The sequence below is a fragment of the Callithrix jacchus genome, chromosome 6, assembly GCF_049354715.1.
Source record: "Callithrix jacchus isolate 240 chromosome 6, calJac240_pri, whole genome shotgun sequence".
NCBI lineage: Eukaryota > Metazoa > Chordata > Mammalia > Primates > Cebidae > Callithrix > Callithrix jacchus.
In genome coordinates, this window is record NC_133507.1 from 18,411,247 (window position 1) to 18,435,715 (window position 24,469).

The 24,469-nt window shown below is 45.9% G+C and overlaps 1 protein-coding gene across 15 annotated transcripts in view; it reads left to right on the plus strand.

Moving 5' to 3' along the window:
* FANCI (FA complementation group I) overlaps positions 1 to 24,469 on the plus strand; it is a 119,645-nt gene that overhangs the window by 23,338 nt on the left and 71,838 nt on the right. For 10 of the 15 annotated variants that reach the window (XR_013536649.1, XR_004744384.3, XR_013536641.1 and 7 more), the window contains exons 1-2: positions 15,460 to 15,514; positions 21,881 to 21,983. Coding sequence is in view for 3 of the 15 variants with exons in the window: in XM_035303768.3 (XP_035159659.3) it covers positions 21,900 to 21,983 (84 nt within the window). In the remaining 12 variants the exon portion in view is untranslated. Of the gene's footprint in view, positions 1 to 31; positions 8,861 to 15,459; positions 16,614 to 18,462; positions 21,789 to 21,880; positions 21,984 to 24,469 lie in introns of those variants that run through there. The other 5 variants (XR_013536642.1, XR_013536644.1, XR_013536646.1 and 2 more) reach the window with 4 other exon arrangements.

Below are 24,469 nucleotides of genomic sequence, written 5' to 3' on the forward strand. Positions count from 1 at the left end.
CTGGTATCTGGGCCAGTCCCATTCCCTTTTCCCTGCCCTCTTTCTCCTCAAGATCCGGGCATGGGGTTGCTGAGAGAGCACCCCGCAGGGTAAGAAGAGGTGAAGGGAAATTGTGAATGTGATTACAGTGACAGTGGCAGCTCTGGCCAATCCAGGCTTGTGGCCTACCCTCTCCCGCAGCCAGCAGGACCTGGCGTGGTAGTTTTCACCTCTGCAGCGAGTGGGGTCAGTGGGAAATGTAGCTGGTTAAGCAGGGAGAGGACAAGACAAGTTGAGCCTCCTTGTAGGTGGCATGGTACAGCGGACGGCATGCTCCGGAACCAGGCTGCCGGCTTAAAGCCTTGCTCCAGCATCCTCTGGCCATGAGATGTGGCTTCAAAATTCAGCAGCTCTAAGTTTCCTCCCCTAAGAAGAGGAGAAAGCAGGAGGACCAGGCTCATGGATCTGTGTACATGAAATGACAGTTAAGTGTTCAGTTCAGGGGTTTAGCTGCCTAACCCTTAATAAGTCCTCTGGAAAGGTCATTTACTGCAAATACAGGATCAATGGGCACCTAACTGGAGGGAACTCATTATTCAACCCTGTGTACAGGGGCAAACCCCTCTGCAGCCTCTCACCAGGCAGCTTTCCAGATTCTGTTTTGCCATTCCACTGGAGGAAGTGATTCCTCTAGAACATTCTTTGTCTGGGATTCCAAAGGCAGGAAGCCCCTGTTTCCATTGTGGGGACTCTCCTTGTTTAAAAGCTCATTGTTGGTCTGAGCCCCAAGCAGCTTCCTGTAATGACCACCCTTGGTCCTGGTTTCCCTTCCTAGAGGTGCGCGGGACAGGCTCAAGCTCCCCCACACAGGTCGTTCTCCAGAATCCAAGCCCAGAAGCTCTTTCTTTTTTATTTTCCTTGGACATAGTTCCTGCTTTGCCACCCATTCCTACTTCGGCAGGTTTGGGTTCTCTTCACACCACCCCATCCCCTGCTGACCCCTTCCTCCAGAGCCAGCTACAGTGCCTGGTGCTTAGATCTTGGGGTGCACACCTTGAGTTCTTCGCTTCCAACAGCCCTTTCCCTGGGCTCCTGCTCTGGCGCTGTCTGGGTCTTGGGCTGTTTCCATCCCAAGTCCTCTGTGGAGCTGGGATCCTTCATTTCTGTCATTCTTCTTCCTGATGGTCTAGTCCTACACTGTCCTATACAGTAGCCGCTAGCCACATATAGCTTTTCAAGCATTTGAAATTGGTTAATGGTAGAGATGGGGTCTCACTATAAAAAATTAAATTTAAAAATTTAGTAATACAATTCCCAAGGACTAAATTTGGTGGGGTGGGTTGGGGACAGAGTCTCACTCTGTCGCCCAGGCTGGAGTGCAGTGGTGCGACCTCAGCTCATTGCAACCTCTGCCTCCTGGGTGCAAATGGTTCTCGTGCCTCAGCCTCCTGAGTAGCTGGGATTACAGGCATGCACCACCACAGCCAGCTAATTTTTATATTTTTAGTAGAGATGGGGTTTCACATGTTGGTCAGGCTGGCCTCAAACTCCTGAGCTCAGGTGATCCACCAGCCTCAGCCTCCCAATGTGCTGAAATTACAGGTGTCAGCCACCACGCCTGGCCTTAAGTTTTTAATTTTATTTGATTTTGATTATCTTATATTTAAATTTGAAAACTAATACTGGATTCCGTTTTTTTTTTTTTAACTTTTAAGTAGGTTTAGAACAACTTAGATGTGTGATCTTATTTTTTTTCAACTGTAAATTTTGTGATGAAGTATTTCTCATAAGAATTTAGAGTCCCAGGCCGGGCGCGGTGGCTCAAGCCTGTAATCCCAGCACTTTGGGAGGCCGAGGCGGGTGGATCACGAGGTCAAGAGATCGATACCATCCTGGTCAACATGATGAAACCCTATCTCTACTAAAAATACAAAAAATTAGCTGGGCATGGTGGCATGTGCCTGTAATTCCAGCTACTCAGGAGGCTGAGGCAGGAGAATTGCCTGAACCCAGGAGGCGGAGATTGCGGTGAGCCGAGATCGTGCCATTGCACTCCAGCCTGGGTAACAAAAGCGAAACTCCATCTAAAAAAAAAATAAATAAATAATTTTGAGTCCCAAGTGAGATGTGCTATAAAGTACCTACCATTTTAAAGACTTAGTACAAACAAAATAATGTAAAATATCTCATTAACAATTCTTATATGCTCACTGTTCTGAAATGATAATGATTATGTTTGAGATATATTGGATTAAAAATATATTAGAGCTTGTAATCCCAGCACTTTGGGAGGCCAAGGCTGGAGGATCACTTGAGGTCGGGAGTTTGAGACCAGCCTGGCCAACATGGTGAAACCCAGTCTCTGCAAAAAAAACAAAAATTAGCTGGGTGTGGTGGCAGGCACCTGTAATCTCAGCTACTCAGGAGGCTGAGGTAGGAAGATCGCTTGAAACTGGGAGGTAAAGGTTGCAGTGAGCTGAGATCATGCCACCACACTCCATCTCAAAAAAAAAAAAATACACACACGAGCTAATTTTGCCTCTTTCTTTTTTCGAGACTGAGTTTTCTTCTGTCACCCTGGCTATATTGCAGTGGCATAATCAAGCTCACAGCAACCTCCATCTCCCTAGCTCAAGCCATCCTCCTGCCTCAGCCTCCTGAGTAGCTGAGACCACAGGAATGCACCACCACATCCAAATAACGTTGTTGTTTTTTTTGAGACGGAGTCTTGTTTTGTCACCCAGGCTGGAGTGCAGTAGTGTGATCTCAGCTCACTGCAACCTCTACCTCTCAGGTTCAAGCAATTCTCCTGCCTCAGCCTCCCGAGTAGCTGGGTTTACAGGCATCCGCCACCACACCCAGCTGATTTTTGTATTTTTGATAGAGACGGGGTTTCACCATGTTGGCCACACTGGTCTTGAACTCCTGATCTCTGGTGATATGCCTGCCTCAGTCTCCTAAAGTGCTGGGATTACAGACTTGAGCCACCATGCCTGGCCATTTTAAAATTACTATTATTTGTTGTAGAGACAAGGTCTCACTATGTTGCCCAGGCTGGTCTCGAACTTCTGGACTCAAGCGACCATCCCACCTTGGCCTCCCAAAGTACTGGGATTACAGACGTGAGCCACCGCACCTAGCCCTGTATCATTTTTTAGTGGTGAGGTCTCACTCTGTCGCCCAGCCTGGAGTGCACTGGCATGATTATAGGTCACTGCAGCCTCCCACTCCCTGGCTCAAGCAATCCTCCTGCCTCAGACCCTTGAGTAGCTAGGACTATAAGCAGATGCTAACCAGCTGAACTAATTTTTTTTTAAATATGGAGTCTTGCTCTGTCGCTCAGACTGCTGCCTCCACCTCCTGGGTTCAAGATGTTCTCCTGCCTCAGCCTCCTGAGTAGCTGGGACTACAGGTGGGTGCCACCACGCCTGGCTAATTTTTGTTTGTTTGTTTGTTTTCAGTAGAGATGGGGTTACACCATGTTGGCCAGGCTGGTCTTGAACTCCTGACCTCAAGTGATTTCACCTCCCAAAGTGCTAGGATTACATGAGTGAGCCACCACGCCCAGCCTCAACTAATTTTTAAAATTATTTTCTGTAGAAATGAGGTCTCACTATGTTGCCCAGGCTGGACTCAGACTCTTGGTCTTGAGCTGTCCTCCTATCTTGGCCTCTCAAAATGTTGCGATTATAGGCCTGAGCCACAGCACCTAGTCCACTTGTTTCTTTTTACATTTTTTTGATGCAATATTAGAAATTTAAAATGACATCTATTTCTCATGGAGAATGCTGGTTTAAACCTTGCTACTGTTCAGTGTGGTCTAGAAACCAGCAGCATCGGCATCCCCCTGTGGGAACTGCAAAGTCTCCGTCCCCAGAGAGGCCAAGTCAGAGCCTGGACTGGCTTAGGGCCCACCCTAATGACGTCATTTTAACTTAATTACCTAAAATTACTTAATTTTTAGCCAGAACAGTGGCACATCTCTGTAGTCTCAGCTACTGGGGAGGCTGAGGAAGGAGGATCTCTTGAGTCCAGCCATTCGAGGCTGTAGTGAGCTATGATTGCACCTTTGAACATCCACTACACTCCAGCCTGGGCAACACATTGAGACCCTGGCCCAAATAAATAAATAATTTTAATGGAGTTTACCAGGTCTAATAATTCCTATGCATATAAAAGTTTGAAAAGCACTGCCCTGGAGAATGTCTACCCTTTCGCTGTTCCTGGCTGTGCCCAGCAGAGTGGCTTCCTGACCTGTCACTTTCACCAGCCGGGAGGTGTGGTGAGGAGTCAGACCTTGGATTGCCCTCACCCACCATCCTCTTCCTCTCTGGGACAGGCAAGTGAGGCTGGGTTGTGAGTGGAGGCAGAGAGGGAGGGTCTGGCCTTGCCTAGTACGAGCCACTGACCCTCTTAGGCCTCAATTATTTCATCTGTAAGATGTCACATGGGCCAAATGGCATATGGCATCTGTCCACTCCCCACCCATCCAATTCCTACGTGGAAGCCCTAACTCCCAGACCTCAGAATGTGACTGTTATTCACAGATTGTGTCTCTAAAGAGGCAATTAAGTTAGAATAGGGTCATTAGGTTGGCTCTAATTCAATAAGGTTGGTATCCTTATAAGAAGAGGAAGTTTGGGCTGGGCGCGGTGGCTCACGCCTATAATCCCAGCACTTTGGGAGGCCGAGACGAGTGGATCACGAGGTCAAGAAATCAAGACCATCCTGGTCAACAAGGTGAAACCCCATCTCTACTAAAAATAAAAAAATTAGCTGGGCATGGTGGTGTGTACCTGTAGTCCCAGCTACTCGGGAGGCTGAGGCAGGAGAACTGCTTGAACCCAGGAGGCGGAGGTTGCAGGGAGCCAAGATCGTGCCATTGCACTCCAGTCTGGGTAACAAAAGCGAAACTCCATCTCAAAAAAAAAAAAAAGAAGAGGAAGTTTGGACACAGTTACAGTGGGAAGACCATGGGAAGACACAGGGAGAAGATGGCACCTTACAAGCCAAGGAAAAAGGTCACAGAGGAAACCGATTCTACAGAGGAAGTCCTTGATCTCGGACTTTCAGCTTCCAGAGCTAAGAGAAAAAAATGAATTTCTGTTGTGGAAGCTGCACGGCCCACAGTACTTTGTGATGGCAGCCATAGCACACGAATATAGATGGGAGGATGGATTTTTCCCAGGTACTTCATAGAGTGCGAGGCTCCTTGGAGATCATGAGAATGGGAGCCCAGGCTGCCCCATGGGAAGTAACCATGAGGGCTCAGAAGAGGCTGGGTGATGGGTGCTGGGTGATGGGTGATGGACTCCATGAAAAACACTCCTGCCCACCAGGAACCCTCTCAAGTGAATGGCCCAGCCCTAATAGGAGCAGGCTGCACGGAGCTTTGCAGGATGCTAGCCGGCCATGAGAGCATTCTGGGGGAGCAGCGCTTTCTGCAGCATGATCTTCTGCTCGAAGCCCTTCTAGAGCCTCTAATCTTCCCTCCTCCATCCCCAAGAGTCACGCTCACATTCAGCTCCCCTGATGGAACAATAGTGCCACTGTGAGAGCACTGCCGTCACTGGCCCAGACACCTGTACTGGCCACATCAGCAGACAACCGTGGACTTCCTGGATGCTGCCCTCTGCCCGGCTGAAGGCTAGGAGGGAGATGACTTACATCTGTGGGTTCCTCACCAGTGTTACCTCAGAGAGTATAATCCCCTTTTTCACAGACTAGGATACTGAGAGTCCGGGAGTCAAGGGGCTTTCCCAAAGCCACACAAGCTGGTTAGAAATAGAGTCTCAGGGGGGCCAGGCCCCGTGACTCATGCCTGTAATCCCAGCACTTTGGGAGGCCAAGGTGGGCGGATCACCTGAGGTCAAGAGTTCAAGACCAGCCTAACCAACATGGAGAAACCCTGTCTCTACTAAAAATACAAAATTAGCTGGGGATGGTGGCATATGCCTATAACAAGCACCCTGACAAGTCATATAGTTCAGCTCCTCGCCAGTACCTCCTTCTCTTCCCCTGACATGGGTGGGCCTTTCTTTGTGGAATGAGCAATACCTCCTGGAGGGAGGGAACTTTTTAGAGCATGGGAGAGGCTGCGAGCCCCAGGGGTCAGAGACCCTGCTTACTTGCTCTCATTAATACAGCGCAATTATAAGGAAAGTGCAGAATGTTCCCAGACTTGGGTTTTCCTGCTTCTCAAAGGAAGGGCTGAGGCCTGGGATTCCATAAGGTCCTCCCTACCCCAGGATAATTGCTACTGACCAAAGAAGGGATTTTGGACCAAACTCTTGCCCACTGGAACTGCTCCCAGGGAGGGTCAAGTAATGTCACCTTCCCCAGGAGCCAGGGTCAGGTGTGAGGTCCCTGGGCAGACACCCCTGTGTTGATCTTGCTTTTTGAGGAGGGACAGCCTTGTGTATTGAATGCTGAAACGTCTTTAGAATGGCTGACACCTCTACTTCTTTTCTTTTTTTTTTTTTTGAGAGAATTTCGCTCTTGTTGCCTAGGCTGGAGTGCAATGGTGTAATCCCAGCTCACCACAACCTCCACCTCCCGGCTTCAAGTGATTCTCCTGCCTCAGACTCCCAGGTAGCTGGGGTTACAAGTGCCCACCACCACGCCCAGCTAATTTTTGTATTTTTAGTAGAGATGGGGTTTCACCATGTTGGCCATGCTGGTCTTGAACTCCCGACCTCGGGTGATCCACCAGCCTCGGCCTCCCAAGGTGCTGGGATTATGGGTGAGAGCCGCCACGCCCAGCCTCAAGAAGCCTTCTTCTTCCTATTTCATCATTCTTTCCCTTCCTCTCCCCTACATTCTTTCAACCAGCTTTTATTGAGTAGCTATTATATGTTAGGCACTGTGCATCCAGAAAGAAATAAAATACTACCTCTGCCTTAAGCAGCTCACAGTGTAGAAGGGGAGAGCCATACACAAAATAATTATAAAATAGGGCAAGCAGTATGACAAGACAAAGCTTCTGGAATGATCCATGTGATAATGCCAAAAAATGCTCCACAAAAATGGGGAGTTGCTCTTTGGTTAAGTTTGATTTGAGAAATGTTACAAATTATATGGGAAGTTATTAATGAACGTGAGCAATGCAAAGGCTCTGAGAAGTCCTGCAGCAAAGCAATCTAGCAGTTTAGGCTGGGCACAGTGGCTCACACCTTTAATCCCAGCACTTTGAGGGACTGTGATGGGAGGACTGACAGCCTAGGAGTTTCAGACCAGCCTGGTCAACCTAGTGAGACCCTCTCTTTAAAAAAATAAAATAGGCCGGGCGTGGTAGCTCATGCCTGTAATCCCAGCACTTTGGGAGGCCGAGGCGGGTGGATCACCAGGTCAAGAGATCGAGACCATCCTGGTCAACATGGTGAAACCCCGTCTCTACTAAAAATACAAAAAATTAGCTGGGCATAGTGGTATGTGCCTGTAATCCCAGATACTCAGGAGGCTGAGGCAGGAGAATTGCCTGAACCCAGGAGGCGGAGGTTGCGGTGAGCCAAGATCGTGCCATTGCACTCCAGCCTGGGTAACAAGAGCAAAACTCCATCTCAAAAAAAAATAAATAAAATAAATTAAAAAAAAATAAAATAACTCAATGTCATGACTTGCACCTATGGTCCCAGCAACTTAGAGGTCGAGGCAGAAGGATTGCTTGAGCCCAGGAGGTCAAGGCTGCAGTGAATTATTTTCTGGCCTCTGCACTCTAGCATGGGTGACAAAGTGAGACCGTCTCTCAAGAAAACAAACAAAACACCTGCTGAACTCAGCATTTCCCAAATTTCTGAGCCAGCACAACCCTTTCACCAACAACCTCTGAGGATGCTTGGGAACTGCTGTAATAGCTGTGGTCTGTGTAAAGAACACAGGAGGAGCTTGGAGGGGGAAGATAGCTCTGCTGGGGGCAATGAAGAAGGATTTTCTGAAGAAAGTGGTTTTCAAACTAAGAAAAGAGCAAGAGATTCACCAGGGAGACGATGTGGAGAAATGGAGTAGGTGTCCCTGAAAAGGACTCCCAGGCAGTAAGCAGCACATGTTAAAAATATGGAAAAGCAGGAGTTTGGCTTGTTTGGAGAATTGCAACTAAGTATTCGTCTAGTTGGAGCAGAGGGTTTGGGTAGGAGATGAGTGAAAAGATGAAGGCAGTGGCTGGATCCCTTAGGCCCTAAGATGCTATATTCCACAATTCAAAGAATTCAGTTTCAATGTAAATATAAAATAATATTTGTTGAGCACCTACTGTGTACCAGGATCTGTGCCTGGTACTGGGGAAATGTTGATTTGTAAGACATGTACTCTGCCTTTGCTCCTTACAATCCAGCAGGGAATGTAGACAAGAAAACCAGGACAGCATTGTTCACAGAAGGGAGTGCCAAGTGCGTAGGGAGGTCAAGAAGGGATTAAACATGTCCACAGGATTTAAAAACAAGAAGGCGGCCGGCGCGGTGGCTCACGCCTGTAATCCCAACACTTTGGGAGGCCAAGGCCGGCGGATCACCTGAGGTCAGGACTGCAAGACCAGCCAGGCCAACATGGTGAAACCCCGTCTCTACTGAAGTTACAAAAATTAGCTAGGTGTGATGGTGCACACCTGTAGTCCCAGCTACTTGGGAGGCTGAGGCAGGAGAATAGCTTGAACCTGGGAGGCAGAGGTTGCAGTGAGCCGAGATCACGGCACGGCACTCCCGCCTGGGCAACAAGAGCAAGACTCAAACAAACACACAAACAAGACCAAGAAGGATGCCATGGTCCTGGGCCACTGCTGTTTTGGTGAATTATCAGAGGGAAGAGAAGGGCAGAGGAATGAAGAGGAGATACAGAAATGCAGAGAAAGACAATACATGGCTCCTTCGAGAAATCTGGCTGAAAGCAGGTAAGAAAGGGGGCGGTAACTGAAGGGAAGTGCGGGTCAAGGGGTTGCTTCATTTAGATGGATGGGAGAGACTTTGCTATCTCCTCCTTTATTCTCCGTAGATGATCTCACTACTTCTTTTTTATTATTATTATTTTTAGTGTTCAAAGGGGAAAAAAAAAAGGTGCCTTCAGATAGGAACTCGGCTTTAACTCCTCACCACCAAAGGAGAAGATGGGCGTATGAAAGGGCAGCTGTAGAAAGTTAGTTGTTAAAGACTGAGGTTTGAGAGGGGCAAATGATACTTAGGTCCTCGCTGAGAAGGTGGAAGCAGGTGAGATTTGATGCTCCAGCAGAGGGACCAGCGTTGGCCGGGAAGGTGGGACGCCCTCCATTGTTACAGGGAGCTGGGGGGAAGAACTGGTGGCGAGGACAGTCTTTAAAGACTTGACGGTGGAGAGTTAATGCAAGTTTCCATCTGACAGCACTTAGTTTTCTTTCTTTGAGGGGTGGGGGCGGGTCAAGTACAACTTTATGAAGAAAGGAAGGATAAACTTATTGAGGAAGGTTATCTGGCAGTGTTGAAGGCCCCCCTGAGGCTGGGACACCCACCTACACACACACGTGACTTCCGTAGCACAACCCAGCAGCTGGGGTGTAGCTCCAGCAAGAGAATACAGTTGGCTTCATACAGGGTCAGGGTTTGCTGGGTCAATGGGATGGAAGGAAAGGCAAAAGGGGCAAAAGGTGGGAGCAGTCACTTGTGCCAGGAATCCCAGCAAATTGGGAGGCCAAGGCGGGAGGTTCACTTGAGTCCAGCGTTTGAGACTAGCCTGGGCAATATAGCAAGACTCCTTCTCTACAAAAAATAAAATTAGCTGGGTGTGGTCATGCGTTCCTATAGTCCATGATACTCAGGAGGCTGAGGTGGGAGGACTGTTTAAGCCTGGGAGGTTGGGGCTGCAGTGAGTCACGATTACCCGACTGCACTCAGCCTGGGCAACAGTGAGACCATCTCAAAACAAATACATGAACAGGTTGGGCGCAGTGGCTCATGCCTGTAATCTCAGCACTTTGGGAGATCGAGGTGAGCGGATCATAAGGTCACGAGTTTGAGACCAGCCTGGCCAAGATGGTGAAACCCCATCTCTACTAAAAATATAAAAATTAGCCAGGCGTGGTGGCAGAAACCTGGAATCCCAGCCACTTGGAAGGCTGAGGCAGAAGAATTGCTTGAACCTGAAAGGTGGAGGTTGCAGTGAGCTGAGATCGCACCACTGCACTCCAGCCTAGGTGACAGAGTAAGACTCTGTCTCAAAAAAAAAAAAAGCTACAAGGAATAAATAAATAAATATTGCAAAAATATGGTTTAAGTAACCTTGGAATTAAAGATGAGGAGGAGTCAGGCAGTGAAGATTGGAGAACAGGTGGGTGGGAATAATTGAGCAGGCTAATTGGATGGTTGAGAGGTTGCTACCTGAGTAGCGATTTGGGAGGTGTCTTGGCATGGCCAGAAGAGTGAGTGGCTGAGGTGACATGGAGGAGAAAGTCATGGGGTGGAGGGGAGATGGCCAAGAGGCCACTCGTAATATGGGGATGATCTAGGATGGCAGTAGAAGAGGGCGAAATAGAAGATGGGGAACAAGTATCTACCTCTCCACAGGAAAGGGCAGAGATGGTGCCTCCAAGGCTCAGTTTGCTGATGATCTATAGGCCAGAGAAGTCCGCTGGATTTGCAAGTGGGCCAGGAGTTTCTTAACTTTTTATTTTGACATTTAATTTCAAATTTATAGAGAAGCTACAAGGATGGTACAAAGAATTCCCACATGCCTTTCACCTAGATGTTAACACTTCACATTTGCTCTTTCATTCTCTCAGTATGCACAAGCATACTTTTTTCTTTCTTTCTTTTTTTTTTTTTTTTTTGAGATGGAGTTTCGCTGTTGTTACCCAGACTGGAGTGCAATGGCACGATCTCGGCTCACCGCAACCTCCGCCTTCTGGGTTTAAGCAATTCTCCTGCCTCAGCCTCCCGAGTAGCTAGGACTACAGGCACACACCACCATGCCCAGCTAATTTTTGTATTTTTAGTAGAAATGGGGTTTCACTTTGTTGACCAGGATGGTCTTGATCTCTTGACCTCGTGATCCACCCGCCCCACCTCCCAAAGTGCTGGGATTATAGGTCTGAGCCACCACGCCCAGCCAGCAAGCATACTTTTTTCTAAACTATTTTAGCATAAGTTGCCGACATGATGCCGTTCTGCTCCTAAATGCTTCAGGGTGGACTTCCTAAAAACAGGGACATTCTCTTTACTTTGATCTGAATGCTGCTGTTCCCCTAAATTCATACACTGAAATCCCAACCCCCAAAGAGATAGTATTAGGAGGTGGGGTTTTGGGATTAGTGTCTTTATAATAGAGCACCTGAGAGCTGCCTTGCGTCTTCCGCCATGCAAGGACACAGCAAAAAGATGCCATCTATGTGAAAGTGGCCTTCACCAGATGCCAACATGGCTGGTGTCTTGATTTTGAACTTCCCAGCCTCCAGAATGGTGAGAAATAAATTTCTGTTGTTCAGAAGCCACCCAGTCTATAGTATTTGGTTATTGCAGCCTGAATGAAGTAAGATTCTCTTAATTAATCCCAGTACAATTATCAGAACTACGAATTGACCATTGTTACCCTTGGATCATCTATATAATGTAATCAAAGATTGCTAACTGTAAGGGGCCAGTTTTTACGGATTACTTTCCACCCTGCTGCTTTTCCTTTCCCCCTTTATTCCTCTTCTCTTCCAGGCCTTTGAGAAACAGGAGACTGAGTGGGAGAAAGGAGCTAACCCTTTCCTGTTTGTTTTGAATGTTCTACGTTCAAATGATCGCAAATTCACAGGGAACTTTAAAAGAAGCAATGTATCTTTTATGTCAACATTTTGGGTTTGGAATTTAACATCTCATTGAGATACTTTAAAGCCATATTTTTTAAGGCTATTTTCATGATTTGGCATCCATTTAGCAAATACTTATGAAGCACTACCTTATGCCAGGCACTTTTTACAAACTGGTGATACAGTGAGCAGTTAAACCTCTGCCTCAAACTCTACCAAACTGGAATTTATTCTATTCCGGGTGGAGTAAACCAGTTCCCTTTAACAAACCTGCGAGTTACTAGCTAGTACTGTGCTTGTTTCTTTTAGCATCTTTTTTTTTTTTTTTTTTTTAGACGGAGTTTTGCTGTTGTTATCCAGACTGGAGTGCAATAGCACAATCTCGGCTCACTGCAACCTCTGCCTCCTGGGTTCAAGCAATTCTCCTGCCTCAGCCTCCCAAGTAGCTGGGATTACAGGTGTGCACCACCATGCCCAGCTAATTTTTGTATTTTTAGTAGAGACGGGGTTTCATCTTGTTGACTAGGATGGTCTCGATCTCTTGACCTCGTGATCCACCCGCCTTGGCCTCCCAAAGTGCTGGGATTATAGGTGTGAGCCACCGCGCCCAGCCCTCTTTTACCATCTTAACAGTTTTTAAGTGTACTGTTCAGTCGTGTCAAGAATATTCACACTGTTGTGCAACGGATCTCTAGAACTTTCTCACATTGCAAAACTGAGACTCTGTACCCATTAAGTGATATCTTTTCATTTTCCCCTCCCCCCAGACCCCATAATCACCATTCTACTTTCTGTTTCTGTAATTTTTCTTTTTTTTTTGAGATGGAGTTTTGCTCTGTAACCCAGGCTGGAGTGCAGTGGCATGATCTTGGCTCACTGCAACCTCCACTTACCAGGTTCAAGCAGTTCTCCTGCCTCAGCCTCCAGAGTAGCTGGGATGACAGGCACCTGCTACCATGCCTGGCCAAGTTTTGAATTTTTAGTGGAGAGGAGATTTTGCCATGTTGGCCAGGCTGGTCTCAGGTGATCTACCCACTTCAGCTTCCCAAAGTGCTGGGATTATAGGGGTAAGCCACCATGTCCCATGTGTTTCTATGAATTTGATGAGATACCTCACATAAATGGAATCACATACATTAGTATTTGTCTTTTGGTGACTGGCTTATTTCACTTTAGCATAATGCCCCAAGATTCATCCATGTTGTAGCATGTGTCAGAACTTCCTTCCTTTTAAAACTGGGTAATATTCTATAGTATGTATGTCCCACATTTTATCCATTCACTCACTGAGGGACATCTGTATTGCTTCTACCTTTTGGTTACTGTAAACAGTACTGCTATGAAATAGATATACAAATATCACTTTGAGATGTTGCTTCAATTCTTTTAGATACATACCCAGTAATAGGGATTGCCGGAAGGAAATAACACTTTCATGTGCTTCTGAGTTTGGCTCTTTATACATTACCTTGGTTATTGTCTCAAGCAGTGCACCCTTAATCCCAAGCAACTGGAGCTCTTGGGCTGGGTGGGTACCTTATTGGTTCAACTCTGCCCAGAGTCCAAGGAACCCAGAGGATGTGCTCACAAGCCTTCCTTTAAATTGTGCTGTAGCTTCCCACTTAACCATCCTCAAATTTGCTTCCAGGGCCCAGGTAGGCGTTTTCCTAGGTCCACCCTCCTTAGAGTGGACCTGCTAGTATGTACAGCCCTAGACCCAAAGGGTGGCTATGGGGCAGCTTTGTGTGGGGTCATGGTGTGGATCTTCAGGTTGTGTGTCCGCATGCAGGCATATGAAGCCTGAGACCTCACACTGCAAGAATGAGTTGGGAATGGTGAGGGGAGTCCATTTGTACTTTTTCTTTGGACTCCAGTAAGTATTAGTAGCCATAATGTTGTTAGATAAACAAGTACTATTGACAAGTTCTGAAGAACATTTAGTTCCATTACTGTACACCTGTTTTTAACTGGCTGTATTTTCTAGAATCAGTGTACCACTGGCTTCTCAGTGTATAGCGTCTTGTGGGTGAACCGGACAGATAAGATTTGCCACTTAGTTAAGGAAGCCTGCACCAGGGTGAAAAAACTGTTGTGGTTAATCTGAATGAATCTAGTCTTCTCTTCTTTTGCATATGTAATATTTATTCATGCAAATGGAAAGCACAAATGATACATTTGTGCAACAAGGGGAGACCAGAGCCTTGAAGCATCAATGCTGGTGGGTAGACACAAGGGCAATTCAGCAAGTGCGTCTGGGATGTGCCAATGGGGGCTCCGAGAGGCTAATGGGATTGTTCTAGCTACCCAGACCCACAGACTCATGGCTGAATTCCAGCAGTGTCACAAGCAGCCAGGGAGATTTTGTGGGGAGATGAGGCAAAGTAACTTGTTTCCTTGGCAAAGTAAAAGATTCCTTTCAGGAATCATCTTGGTCCTCAAACCGCCATGTTTTAGTTAAATATCACAGCTCAGTATTGGGAGAGAAATGGAGAGGGAAAAAAATGCTGAAGGGTGACAAGCAAAGAGCAGGTCTAGACAAGCTGAGAGGCACCATTCTCCTCCAATAGCGGTTTCTACCAGAACTGGCTATGCAGACCCATTCTACCCCCGAGGGCTGGGAGTCGAGTCAGGATCCAGACTGAATGCTCCCTGACCTTAGCATTCCTTCACTTGAACCTCAATTCCCACAGGCACCTCAAATTTGGTGGGTCCAAATCTGAAGGGCTCACCATCACCCCATCATCCTTTTTCTGTGCTCCCTGTGTTCGTCAACTAGCAGGATTAACTCCCTGCCCCCCAACCCGTCATTCAAGCCCGAACATTCAAAAACTCCCACCCCCACCCCTCAAATCCGGATATTTGGGCTTCCTAAATCTCTACCTCCTAATCTCTTTCACATGCAGTTCGCTCCTTTCTGTCCCCGTTGCCTCGGTTGGCCACCACCACCTATCTCGGGGACAGCTTACAGTCTCCTAAGGGGTCCTGCCTGTGGTCCTCCCCACCTGGCGCATCTCTTTTGAACGGTTTCTGCGGAACTCACCTGCCCGATAATGCATTCTACAATACAACACAGTCACGCCCTTCCCCTTCAGAGGTTCCCCACTGTCCCCAACGTGAGAGGCTTGCAAACCCCGCCTTCCCACCCCCCACCGAGCACTTTGCCTTCCCAGCTGGCGAGAGGCTCTCCTGCTCGCTCGTTGCTCTCAGGCCCTTTGCACAAGGGGCTCCCTGAACCCAAAATAGAATCGCAGCCCCACCGTCTGTCGGTCTTAGCTCTATAGTCAGTTGCTCATTTAACGAATATTCGCTATTACCAGGCTACGCGCTAAACGCTGGGGTTACACAAGGGGAGCGCAATTATAAAAGCGAAACAAAGATCAAGCAAAACCCACAACCCCCAGAAGTCCACTAAGTCCCTTAGCCACAGCGGTTCCTGTCCCCTGGCACACTGTGGAGTATGAAACCCGCCTCTGCCTTCCAGGCTTTTCCAACGCCAGGACATGCGGGGCCCCCAGTTGTGAGTCCCCCAGCTCTGACTACTCCCGCAACTTGAGTAGGTCCCACCGCGCGTGCTCATCCGCGGCCCCGGACCCGCAGCACCCCCCTCCGACTGTGAGCGGGGACGTCCTGAACTCCGCACGCTTCCCGGCACCCGTCAGCCTCCCAGGTGCTCCCAGCCCGTGGCGCCCGGACGGCGGAAATGAGCCGCGGGGGCGGGACTTGTCACGGGTAGCGGAAGTGTGGCGGCGTCGGGTTGAGCGGGCTTTTCAGAAGTTTGTGGCGGAGGTGAGACTTGGGTGACTGCAGATCCGCGCGCGAGTTGCTTGGGCTGTGGGATTGGGTCCGTGGGAGGGAGCTGTTCTTTGGGGGAAAGGAGACTCGTGTCCTGACGTGGCGCTCTGGTATTTTCTGTGGCCCAGAAAGCAGACTCGCTCCGCTGTCTCCCGCCGTCCGTCTCCGCTTTAGCAGTTCCCTCCGACGGGCGAACCTCGGTCGGAGCCTCTCCTGTTAAATTCTTTTCCCTTCGCCGAGGTGCAGCTCTTACTTATTAGAAATTTTCATTGATCCTGCTTTGCGTTTGTTGCCGGGTCTCGGTCTCCATCACCAGCTGCTGCTTGTTATCGTTTCTGTATTTGCGTTCGCGGCTCGCGCGCTGAAGAACCCGGAAGGGAACGCCAACGTTTCCCGCCGCCCGGACCCTGCCTTTCTCGGATCTTGACTTCAGATCTCTGATGCTCTCGGCATCTCTTGAGAAGGAATCTATTTTGCGCTCAGGGAATTCACAGCCACCCGTCTCTGGTCTTACGTCTGGTTTTAGGATGATTTTAGCACATGTGCCTAGTTTGGCTTACACATATTCCCCTCCGAAGCTGCCTGCTTGCCCCTTCTGGCTAGACACCTTGTTAGGTTGGTGTGTCCTATTTGTATCCAATTGGCATCTTGGAGTCTGGAGCTGGACAGACTTGGGCTTCACTTCTCTCTCTGCTGCTTGCTGGTCGTCTAATCTTTGGGAAATTCCTTAATCTCTGAATCCCAAAAGTTGTTCATCTAAAATGGGACGAATAGTAAACCTACCTAATATGTGTTGTTATGAGGATCATGTTTCTTTTTTTTTTTTGAGGTGGGTGTTTCTAAAGATGAGAGATCTGAGGCTCAGAGAGGCCGGGTGAATTGCCCCAGGTCACACAGCTCATTAAGGGCGGGGCTGGGATTGGAGCCCAGGCAGTCTGATTCAGAAGCCCACACAGGTAGGGGCTGGGGGCATTTGCATCATCTCAAACTCCCCAGTCCCTATTCCTCGATGGCAACTGACACCAGAGCTCTCAAAGGCCCCAGGATAGTGCGTCTGCCACTAACATCAAAGGGCCCCAAGCTTCAAAGGCAGGTGAGTAAGATGCACATACCCCATACCTGGCTGAGTATGCAGGGAAGCCTGGGAGAGCTGACGGTTAAGCAGAGGCTCAGTGGGGCCGGAAGTAGCTTCCCTGAGCAGATCAGTCACTGGAAGCAGCTTGCATACATTCTCACCCACCAACCACCCTCAGAGTCTTTCATTCCAGGACTACTTACAAAACCTCTGGACACTTAAGAATTAAGGCAGAGGTGGGGGCTGTGCCAAGTGTGTGTCCATCCTGTAGATGGACAAACTTGTTTGAAGCCAATTGTTACCAAATTTGTGCCAGGCATGGTGCTGAGTGCTTTGGACATGTCTCATTTTTATCCTGAAATTAGGTACAGGGTAACCGTGTTAAATGCATGACTCCAGGGAGCTCCTTTGATGTGTCCTGTAGGTGAAATTATTCCCATTTTACTGATGACAAAAAAACAAAGGCTTGGAACACCTGCCCAAGGTCAAGTTGGTACTAAGTGGCTAGAATTGGAGCCCAGGCCTAGTTTGAGTCTAACCTCCATTCCCTGCTATGTCCGTCAGGAGGGGGCAAACAGCTAAGACCCCAGCATGTTCTCCTGGCCCTTTCCCTTGACTCTGGACGTCAGGAGTGGCAGGGTTTGACTCTGTGCCTCTGTGCCCACAGATCACCCCACATATCTTCAGGGAATGGATAACGGACAATCCAAAGCTGAGATTGTCTCCCCATGATTCAAGATGTTACAAAACCACAAGGCCTCCCCTACCTTCTCCCATTGCTCCCCTGTCCATTCCCCCATCCCCCAAACATTCTCCCACCAACCTGCACTCCAGACACTCCCTGACAAAGCTGCTGTTTCAGAGCCAGAAAGCGTCAGGGTTTCTTTTTTTTTTTTTTTGAAGAAAGAGAAAGAAAAAGAGGGAAAAAGAAATATTACTTCATTCCTAAAATGGGTATCAATAATGGCCGATCAATATTTGTGTGTTTAAAGTGGATAATGTATATTTTGTGTGTTTAAAATGGAGAGCTCTATTGAGTTTATTTGTTCTAGATCTGAGTTCAAGTCCTGGATATCGTTATCAATTTTCTGTCTCATTGAATCTAAATCTCATTATGGGTCTTATGTATCTGGGTGTTAAGATCTCTTATTATTACATTAATCCTTTTACCCTTGTATCCTTGTAGCTTTGAAATCTATTTTATTAATTGTGAGAATTGCAACTCCTGCTTTTTATTTATTTATTTTTGCTCTCTGTTTAATTGGTAAGTTTTTTTCCAACACTTTGAGTCTTTGTATATCTTTAGATATACCGATAGATTTTGTCTGTGTCTTTTGATTGGGGGATTTAGTCGATTTAAATTTAGGATTACTGCCATTTGATATTAACTGGCTATTTTATCCTTTCGTTGATGTAAATTCTTCTTTATGTTAATGCTCTTTACTTTTTGGTGTATTTTTAGAAAGGCTCATACTGGTTGTTCCTTTCTATGTATAATGCTTCTTTTAGAAGTTCTTGTAAAGCAGGCCTGGTGGTAATAAAATCTCTGAGTACTTGCTTGTTCCTAAAAGATTTTATTTTTCCTTCAATTGTAAAGCTTAAATTGGCAGGATATGATATTCTGGGCTGAAAGTTCTGTTCTTTAAGTATATTGAATCTTGGCCCCCACTCTCTTCTAGCTTTTAGGGTTTCTGCTGAGAGATCTGCTGTAAGCCTAATAGGCTTCCCTTTATGGGTAACCTGATCTTTCCCTCTGGCTGCCCTTAATATTTTCTCCTTCGTTTCCATCCTGGTGAATCTAACGATTATGTGCCTTGGGGTTGGTCTTCTTGAGGAATATCTTTGTGGTGTTCTCTGTATTGCCTGGGGTTGAATAGTGTCCTGCTTTGCTAAATTAGGAAAATTTTCCTGGATAATATCCTGAAGACTATTTTCCAGCTTGAATTCATTCTCTCCATCACATTCCGGTACACCAATCAAACGTATATTAGGTCTTTTCACATAGTCCCATATTTCTTGGAGACTTTGCTCATTCCTTTTTATCCTTTTTTCTCTATTCTTGTCTTGTCGTTTTATTTCATTGAGTTGGTCTTCGACCTCTGATATCCTTTCTTCTGCTTGATCCATTCGGCTATTTAAGCTTGTACATATTTCACTTAAGTTCTCGTGTTGTATTTTTCAACTCCATAAGTTTATTTGTATTCCTCTCTATCTTGTCTATTCTTTTCATCATTTCATCAAACCTTTTTTCAAAGTTCTTAGTTTCTTTACATTGGATTAGAACAAGTTCCTTTAACTCCCAGAAGTTTCTTATCATCCACCTTTTAAAGCCTATTTCAGATAATGGAACACAGTCTTTTTCCATCAGGACTTGTTCTGCTGCTGATGAGTCCTTTTCCATCAGGGCTTGTTTGGTTGCTGATGAGTCCTTTTCCATCCGGGCTTGTTCCGTTGCTGATGGGCTCTGATTTTGAGTATACTCGGCCTTCTTAGGCTGTTTTTTTCCCTTCATTATGGATGAACCGCTTTTCTAATTAGGCTTCTGAGTCGACATCGGATTTATTGATTCCCAGTGCTGGGATCCGAGCAACCCACTGTGGCGGCCTAAATGGTGCACTTCTGCCCGGGAATCTCCCTCTTGAGTCCGCAACAAGCGGCTCTGACTTCCCAGAGCTCCAAACTCCGGTCAGTAGGGGTAGCAGTCCCGTTTGCTCTGCATGAAGAGCTGCTGCGCGGAAGCGCCGGCAAAACCGCTGCGGCGGCCACAAGAGTCGCGCTGGCGACCCGTGGGGCTCCTCCACTGGGAATCGGCTGATCCGTGAGTGACGAAAATTCGTCTAAAAGTGTGATGTCATCTCGTTCTCTGAGCTTTCACTGGGAGGTACAATCCTGAGCTGTTAGTAATCGACCGAGGATCATGTTAATGGCTGTAAAGTCCTGGGTCCAGTGTCTTCCCTATTGTAGGGGTTTAATAATTCAACAAATATTTGTTAGTTACCTAGTTTGAGCTAGGTAGTGTGCCAAGTGCTGGAGATACAGTCATAAAACCAGCTACGGCCCCTGCCCTTACAGGGCTTATAGTCTAGTGGGAAATATATTTGTTAATCTGATAATTACCCATGTAACATTAAAAACTGATGACAGTATGTAAGAGGATTTACTGGTGCCATGAGCGGATGTAATAGGGAACCATTTAACCTAGACTGAGTTTTTGAGATGTGGATTGAGCTGAGATCTGAAGGAATTGTAGGAATTAGTAATAAAAGATTGGGGGGCAGTGGATGGAAGGAGGAGTATATATTTGAGTTCCAGATGGAAACATGTGGAAGGGCCTGTGGCAGAAAGAACTTGGTGATTTGAAGGACTGGAAGTAATTCCCTGTGGCTGGAACAGAGTGATGAAGGGGAGTTAGGCATGGGTCAGACCTTGGAGGACTTACTTTATCCTTACGGATTTTGGACTGATGAGAAAACAGTGGAAAGCTACTCTGAACAGCTTTCGGATGAGGATGGCATGGAGGGAAGATAAGTCACATAATGAGGTTTGTGTTTCAAAAACATCACTTTAGTTGATGCATGGAGGGGGACAAGTTAGGAGTTATTGCCTTAGTTCAGGTGAGAGATGGTGGTGGCTTGGAGTAATGTGTCAGTAGTGGAGTTGGAGAAAAGTAGATTTGGGAGATACTTGGTAACATTGACAGGACTTGGTCATGGATGTGGTGAAGGATGAAGCCAAAGTTGTTAAGAATGTCACCCAGGTTTCTGGTTTGAGCAGCTGAACAGATGATGGTACCATTTATGGAGATGGGAAACACAGGAGGAAGAGGAGGGGCAGATTTTCTTTCTAATAGTCTGTATTTCCCCCTTCTGTTTTCATAGCTCCTCACTGAATTCTGTCTGTTTCACGTGCCTCCATTTCATGCCATCTTTTCTTTTCTTTTGAGACGGAGTTTAGCTCTTGTTACCCAAACTGGAGTGCAATGGCACGATCTCGGCTCACCGAAACCTCCGCCTCCTGGGTTCAGGCAATTCTCCTGCCCCAGCCTCCTGAGTAACTGGGATTACAGGCACGCGCCACTGTGCCCAGCTAATTTTTTGTATTTTTAGTAGAGACAGGGTTTCACCATGTTGACCAGGATGGTCTCGATCTCTTGACCTCGTGATCCACCCGTCTTGGCCTCCCAAAGTGCTGGGATTACAGGCATTAGCCACCGCACCTGGCCCCCGTTCCATCTTTTCTATTCTCCAGTCACCACCCTAGTACAGGTCTTTATAATTTCCACTAAAATAGCTTCCAAATGGTCTCTTCCCCTTTGCTGTTTCTCCTTACCTTCTCCCCACTTTAATCTGCACAAAGATGCTAGGTTCTGTCACTTTCAGTCTTGTGAGATTGTCTTTTGCTTGGAATTTTTTGATGGTTCTCAGTGATTTACGACACAGAATCTGAATTCCTTAACCTGTTTACTCCCAGCCTATCTTTCCAGCCTTCCTACTCACTGTTTTCCTACTTGGATTCTACCTCAGCCATTTTACTCATTTTCCCCAAATAAATTTCTCATTTCCCATATGAATGCCTTTGTTCATGGTACCCTTCTCACTAATGTATACAGTCTGGTTGTCTTGACTATCTAAATTTAATCTCTGAGCTCCAGTTCAAGCTTTCCTCTGGAAGCCTTGACCTTTAAGAACACAATGATATCTTTCACCTTGTTAATTTCTCACCTTTTCTTTCTTTTTAAGAGACAGGGTCTTACCTTGTTGCCTAGGCTGGGGTACAGTGACATGATCACAGCTCACTGCAGCCTCACACTCTTGGCTCTCCTTCTCATTTGTTTCTATACCATTTAATTGGTACAATGCATTTCTAATGCTGTTGGTTTATTCATTTATTTGTCAAATACTTTATTACATGCTTATGATAACATATTAAATATATTACATACTTGTCATGCTGTTAAGTGGCAGCTGGGTTCTAGATAGTATGCTCAGTAGATGATGACAAGTGTGGGCAAAACTTATGAAACCAGTTGATTACCGTTTCCTAATAAGGCAATTTCAGGGAATTTTTAAGATTATTTTGGTTAGGTTAAGAATCACCATCTTAACACTGAGCTTGAGAAGAAGAAGAAGAAGAAAAAAAGAATCACCTATTCAAAGATAGTCCTAAGTTTGTTGAGCACCCATTGCATAATAGGTATGAAATGTTCAGTTAACAGGGAAGGAAAAAAAAATCAAGTTTGTCTATTTCTGGAATCTTCACTCACCTCTGACGTTTTTCCCTTTTAGTTCTGTGATATGAGCAGTAATGGACCAGAAGATTTTATCTCTAGCAGCAGAAAAGACAGCAGACAAACTGCAGGAATTTCTTCAGACTCTGAAAGAAGATGACGTGAGTATCAGGAAGCGTGTTCTGCTAAAAGTGAATGTCAGGCTTGATGACAAATTCAAAGGACATGTGAGAAAGGAAAACCATGTTGCGTCTTCGTCTACTCCCCATTCTCCATAGGAGACAAGGATTTATTTAATAATAATTTATAGGTGTAAAGAAATTGGGGTGAGGGAATGAGAGAAATGGACAACGTGAGGGCATTTGTGACCAAATTTAAATCTGAAATAGCCTTAGAATGCTTTTTACAACTGTATATACTTTTATGGTCCTTAGAACAATCCTATTTGAAGATAATATCTAGACTATAGTTATTGATGAAGACATTAGTTTTGCATTTTGTTGCTTTCCTGTATTTTTCCTTAAAGAAATTAAGTTTATGAACAGCAAAGTATTTTGAAATTATTAGTAAAAATTAGGGCCTCTGTTTTCACTGTAAGTATATGATTATCAGATGGGATAGTAATTGCCTTATATGTGAAGCTGTATATTTTTCCTGATCTTCTCGCTTGGCTGATATACTGCTGCTTTTTCCATAATAAGTGATCTCATCCTATGCAGATTGCTGTCTGGAAAAGCATCCCTCTTCACGATATATGTATAAACAAGTAAAGACATTGAGTATCATGGGATTTCCTTTTCTTCTCTTCTTCTGTCAGTTGATGAGTATTATTTTTTTTGTTTTTTTTGAGACGGAGTTTCGCTCTTGTTACCCAGGCTGGAGTGCAATGGTGCAATCTCGGCTCACCGCAACCTCCGCCTCCTGGGTTCAGGCAATTCTCCTACCTCAGCCTCCTGAGTAGCTGGGATTACAGGCACGCGCCACCATGCCCAGCTAATTTTTTGTATTTTTAGTAGAGACGGGGTTTCACCATGTTGACCAGGATGGTCTCGATCTCTTGACCTCGTGATCCACCCGCCTCGGCCTCCCAAAGTGCTGGGATTACAGGCTTGAGCCACCGCGCCCGGCCTGAATACTGTCAAATTGAAGACAGTGTTCCAGTATTCTGATTCTAGGATAGAGTAATGCTAATATTTCTTTCATTTTTCCATTAATGCAAAATCAGCTTTTTGGCAGTAACATCATATCGTGGTCTCATTGCTCTTATATTTACTTTTGTATATGTTGATATTAAGCTAAATTTCCTTTATCTCTGAAATCCTGTCGTTTTTAGAACCCCTGTTAAGAACTATATATGGGCCAGGCATGGTGGCTCATACCTGTAATCCTGGCACTTTGGGAGCATTCCGTCAGGCCAGAAATTCGAGATTGGCTTAGGCAACATAGCAAGACCCGGTTTCTAAAAACAACCACACAACAACAAACTTTATATTTGTTAACTGTCATCTCTTTTAGATTCATCTTGTTTTACTCCATCAAGATCATTTTGTATGATTCTGTTGACCATAGTAATCACCTTTTATCCTCTACAAATTTGTTAATCATGTCATTAATATATGCATGCAGTTCATTTAATAAAATGTTCCACAGAATATGAACTCAGAGTAAAAATTATAAAACACATAAGAAGTCATGTGGCAAGAAAGACTGTCACAGAACCAGCAATGGGAAAATTAATATTCAAGAATTTAGAGCAATCTGAAAAAAAATTTTAAATATTTAACACAAATACTTAATAGAGTATTTAACTTTATTTATTTGTTTAGAGAGATGATCTCACTCTTGCCCAGACTGGAGTGCAGTGGGGCAATCCCAGCTTATTGCAGCCTCAACCTCCTGGGCTCAAGTGATCCTCCCACTTCAGCCTCCTGAGTAGCAGGGACTATGGACATGTGTCTAACTAATTTTTGTATTTTTAACAGAGATGGGGTTTCACCATGCTTTCCAGGCTGGTCTTGAGCTCCTGAGCTCAAGCAATCCACTCACCTCAGCCTCCCACTGTGCTGGGATTACAGGTGTGAGCCACTCTGCCTGGCCTAGTATTTAACATATTTAAAGATGTAAATGAAGGCCATCCCTGGTGGCTCACACCTGTAATCCCAGCACTTTGGGAGGCCAAGATGGGCGGATCACCTGAAGTCGGGAGTTTGAGACCAGCCTCACCAACATGGAGAAATCCTGTCTCTACTAAAAATACAAAATTAGCCTAACATGGTGGCACTTGCCTGTAACCTCAGCTACTCAGAAAGCTGAGGCAGGAGAATTGCTTGAACCTGAGAGGAGGTTGTGGTGAGCCGAGATCGTGCCATTGCACTCCAGCCTGGGCAACAAGAGCGAAACTCCATCTCAAGGCAAAAATATGTAAATGAAGGAAAAGAACCCATAAGATAATGGATTTAGAAAGCAATCAAAGAAAACTTCTTGAAATGAAAACTTCAGTAGATGATTTCATAGTAGACTAAACGTTGCTAAAGAGAAAATTAGTGATGTGGAATACAGAGCTGAGGATAACTAACCACTTACAGATTGTAAAGAGGTGGAAAATATAAAGAATATTTAAAATATATGGGGAGAACTTTGATAAGAA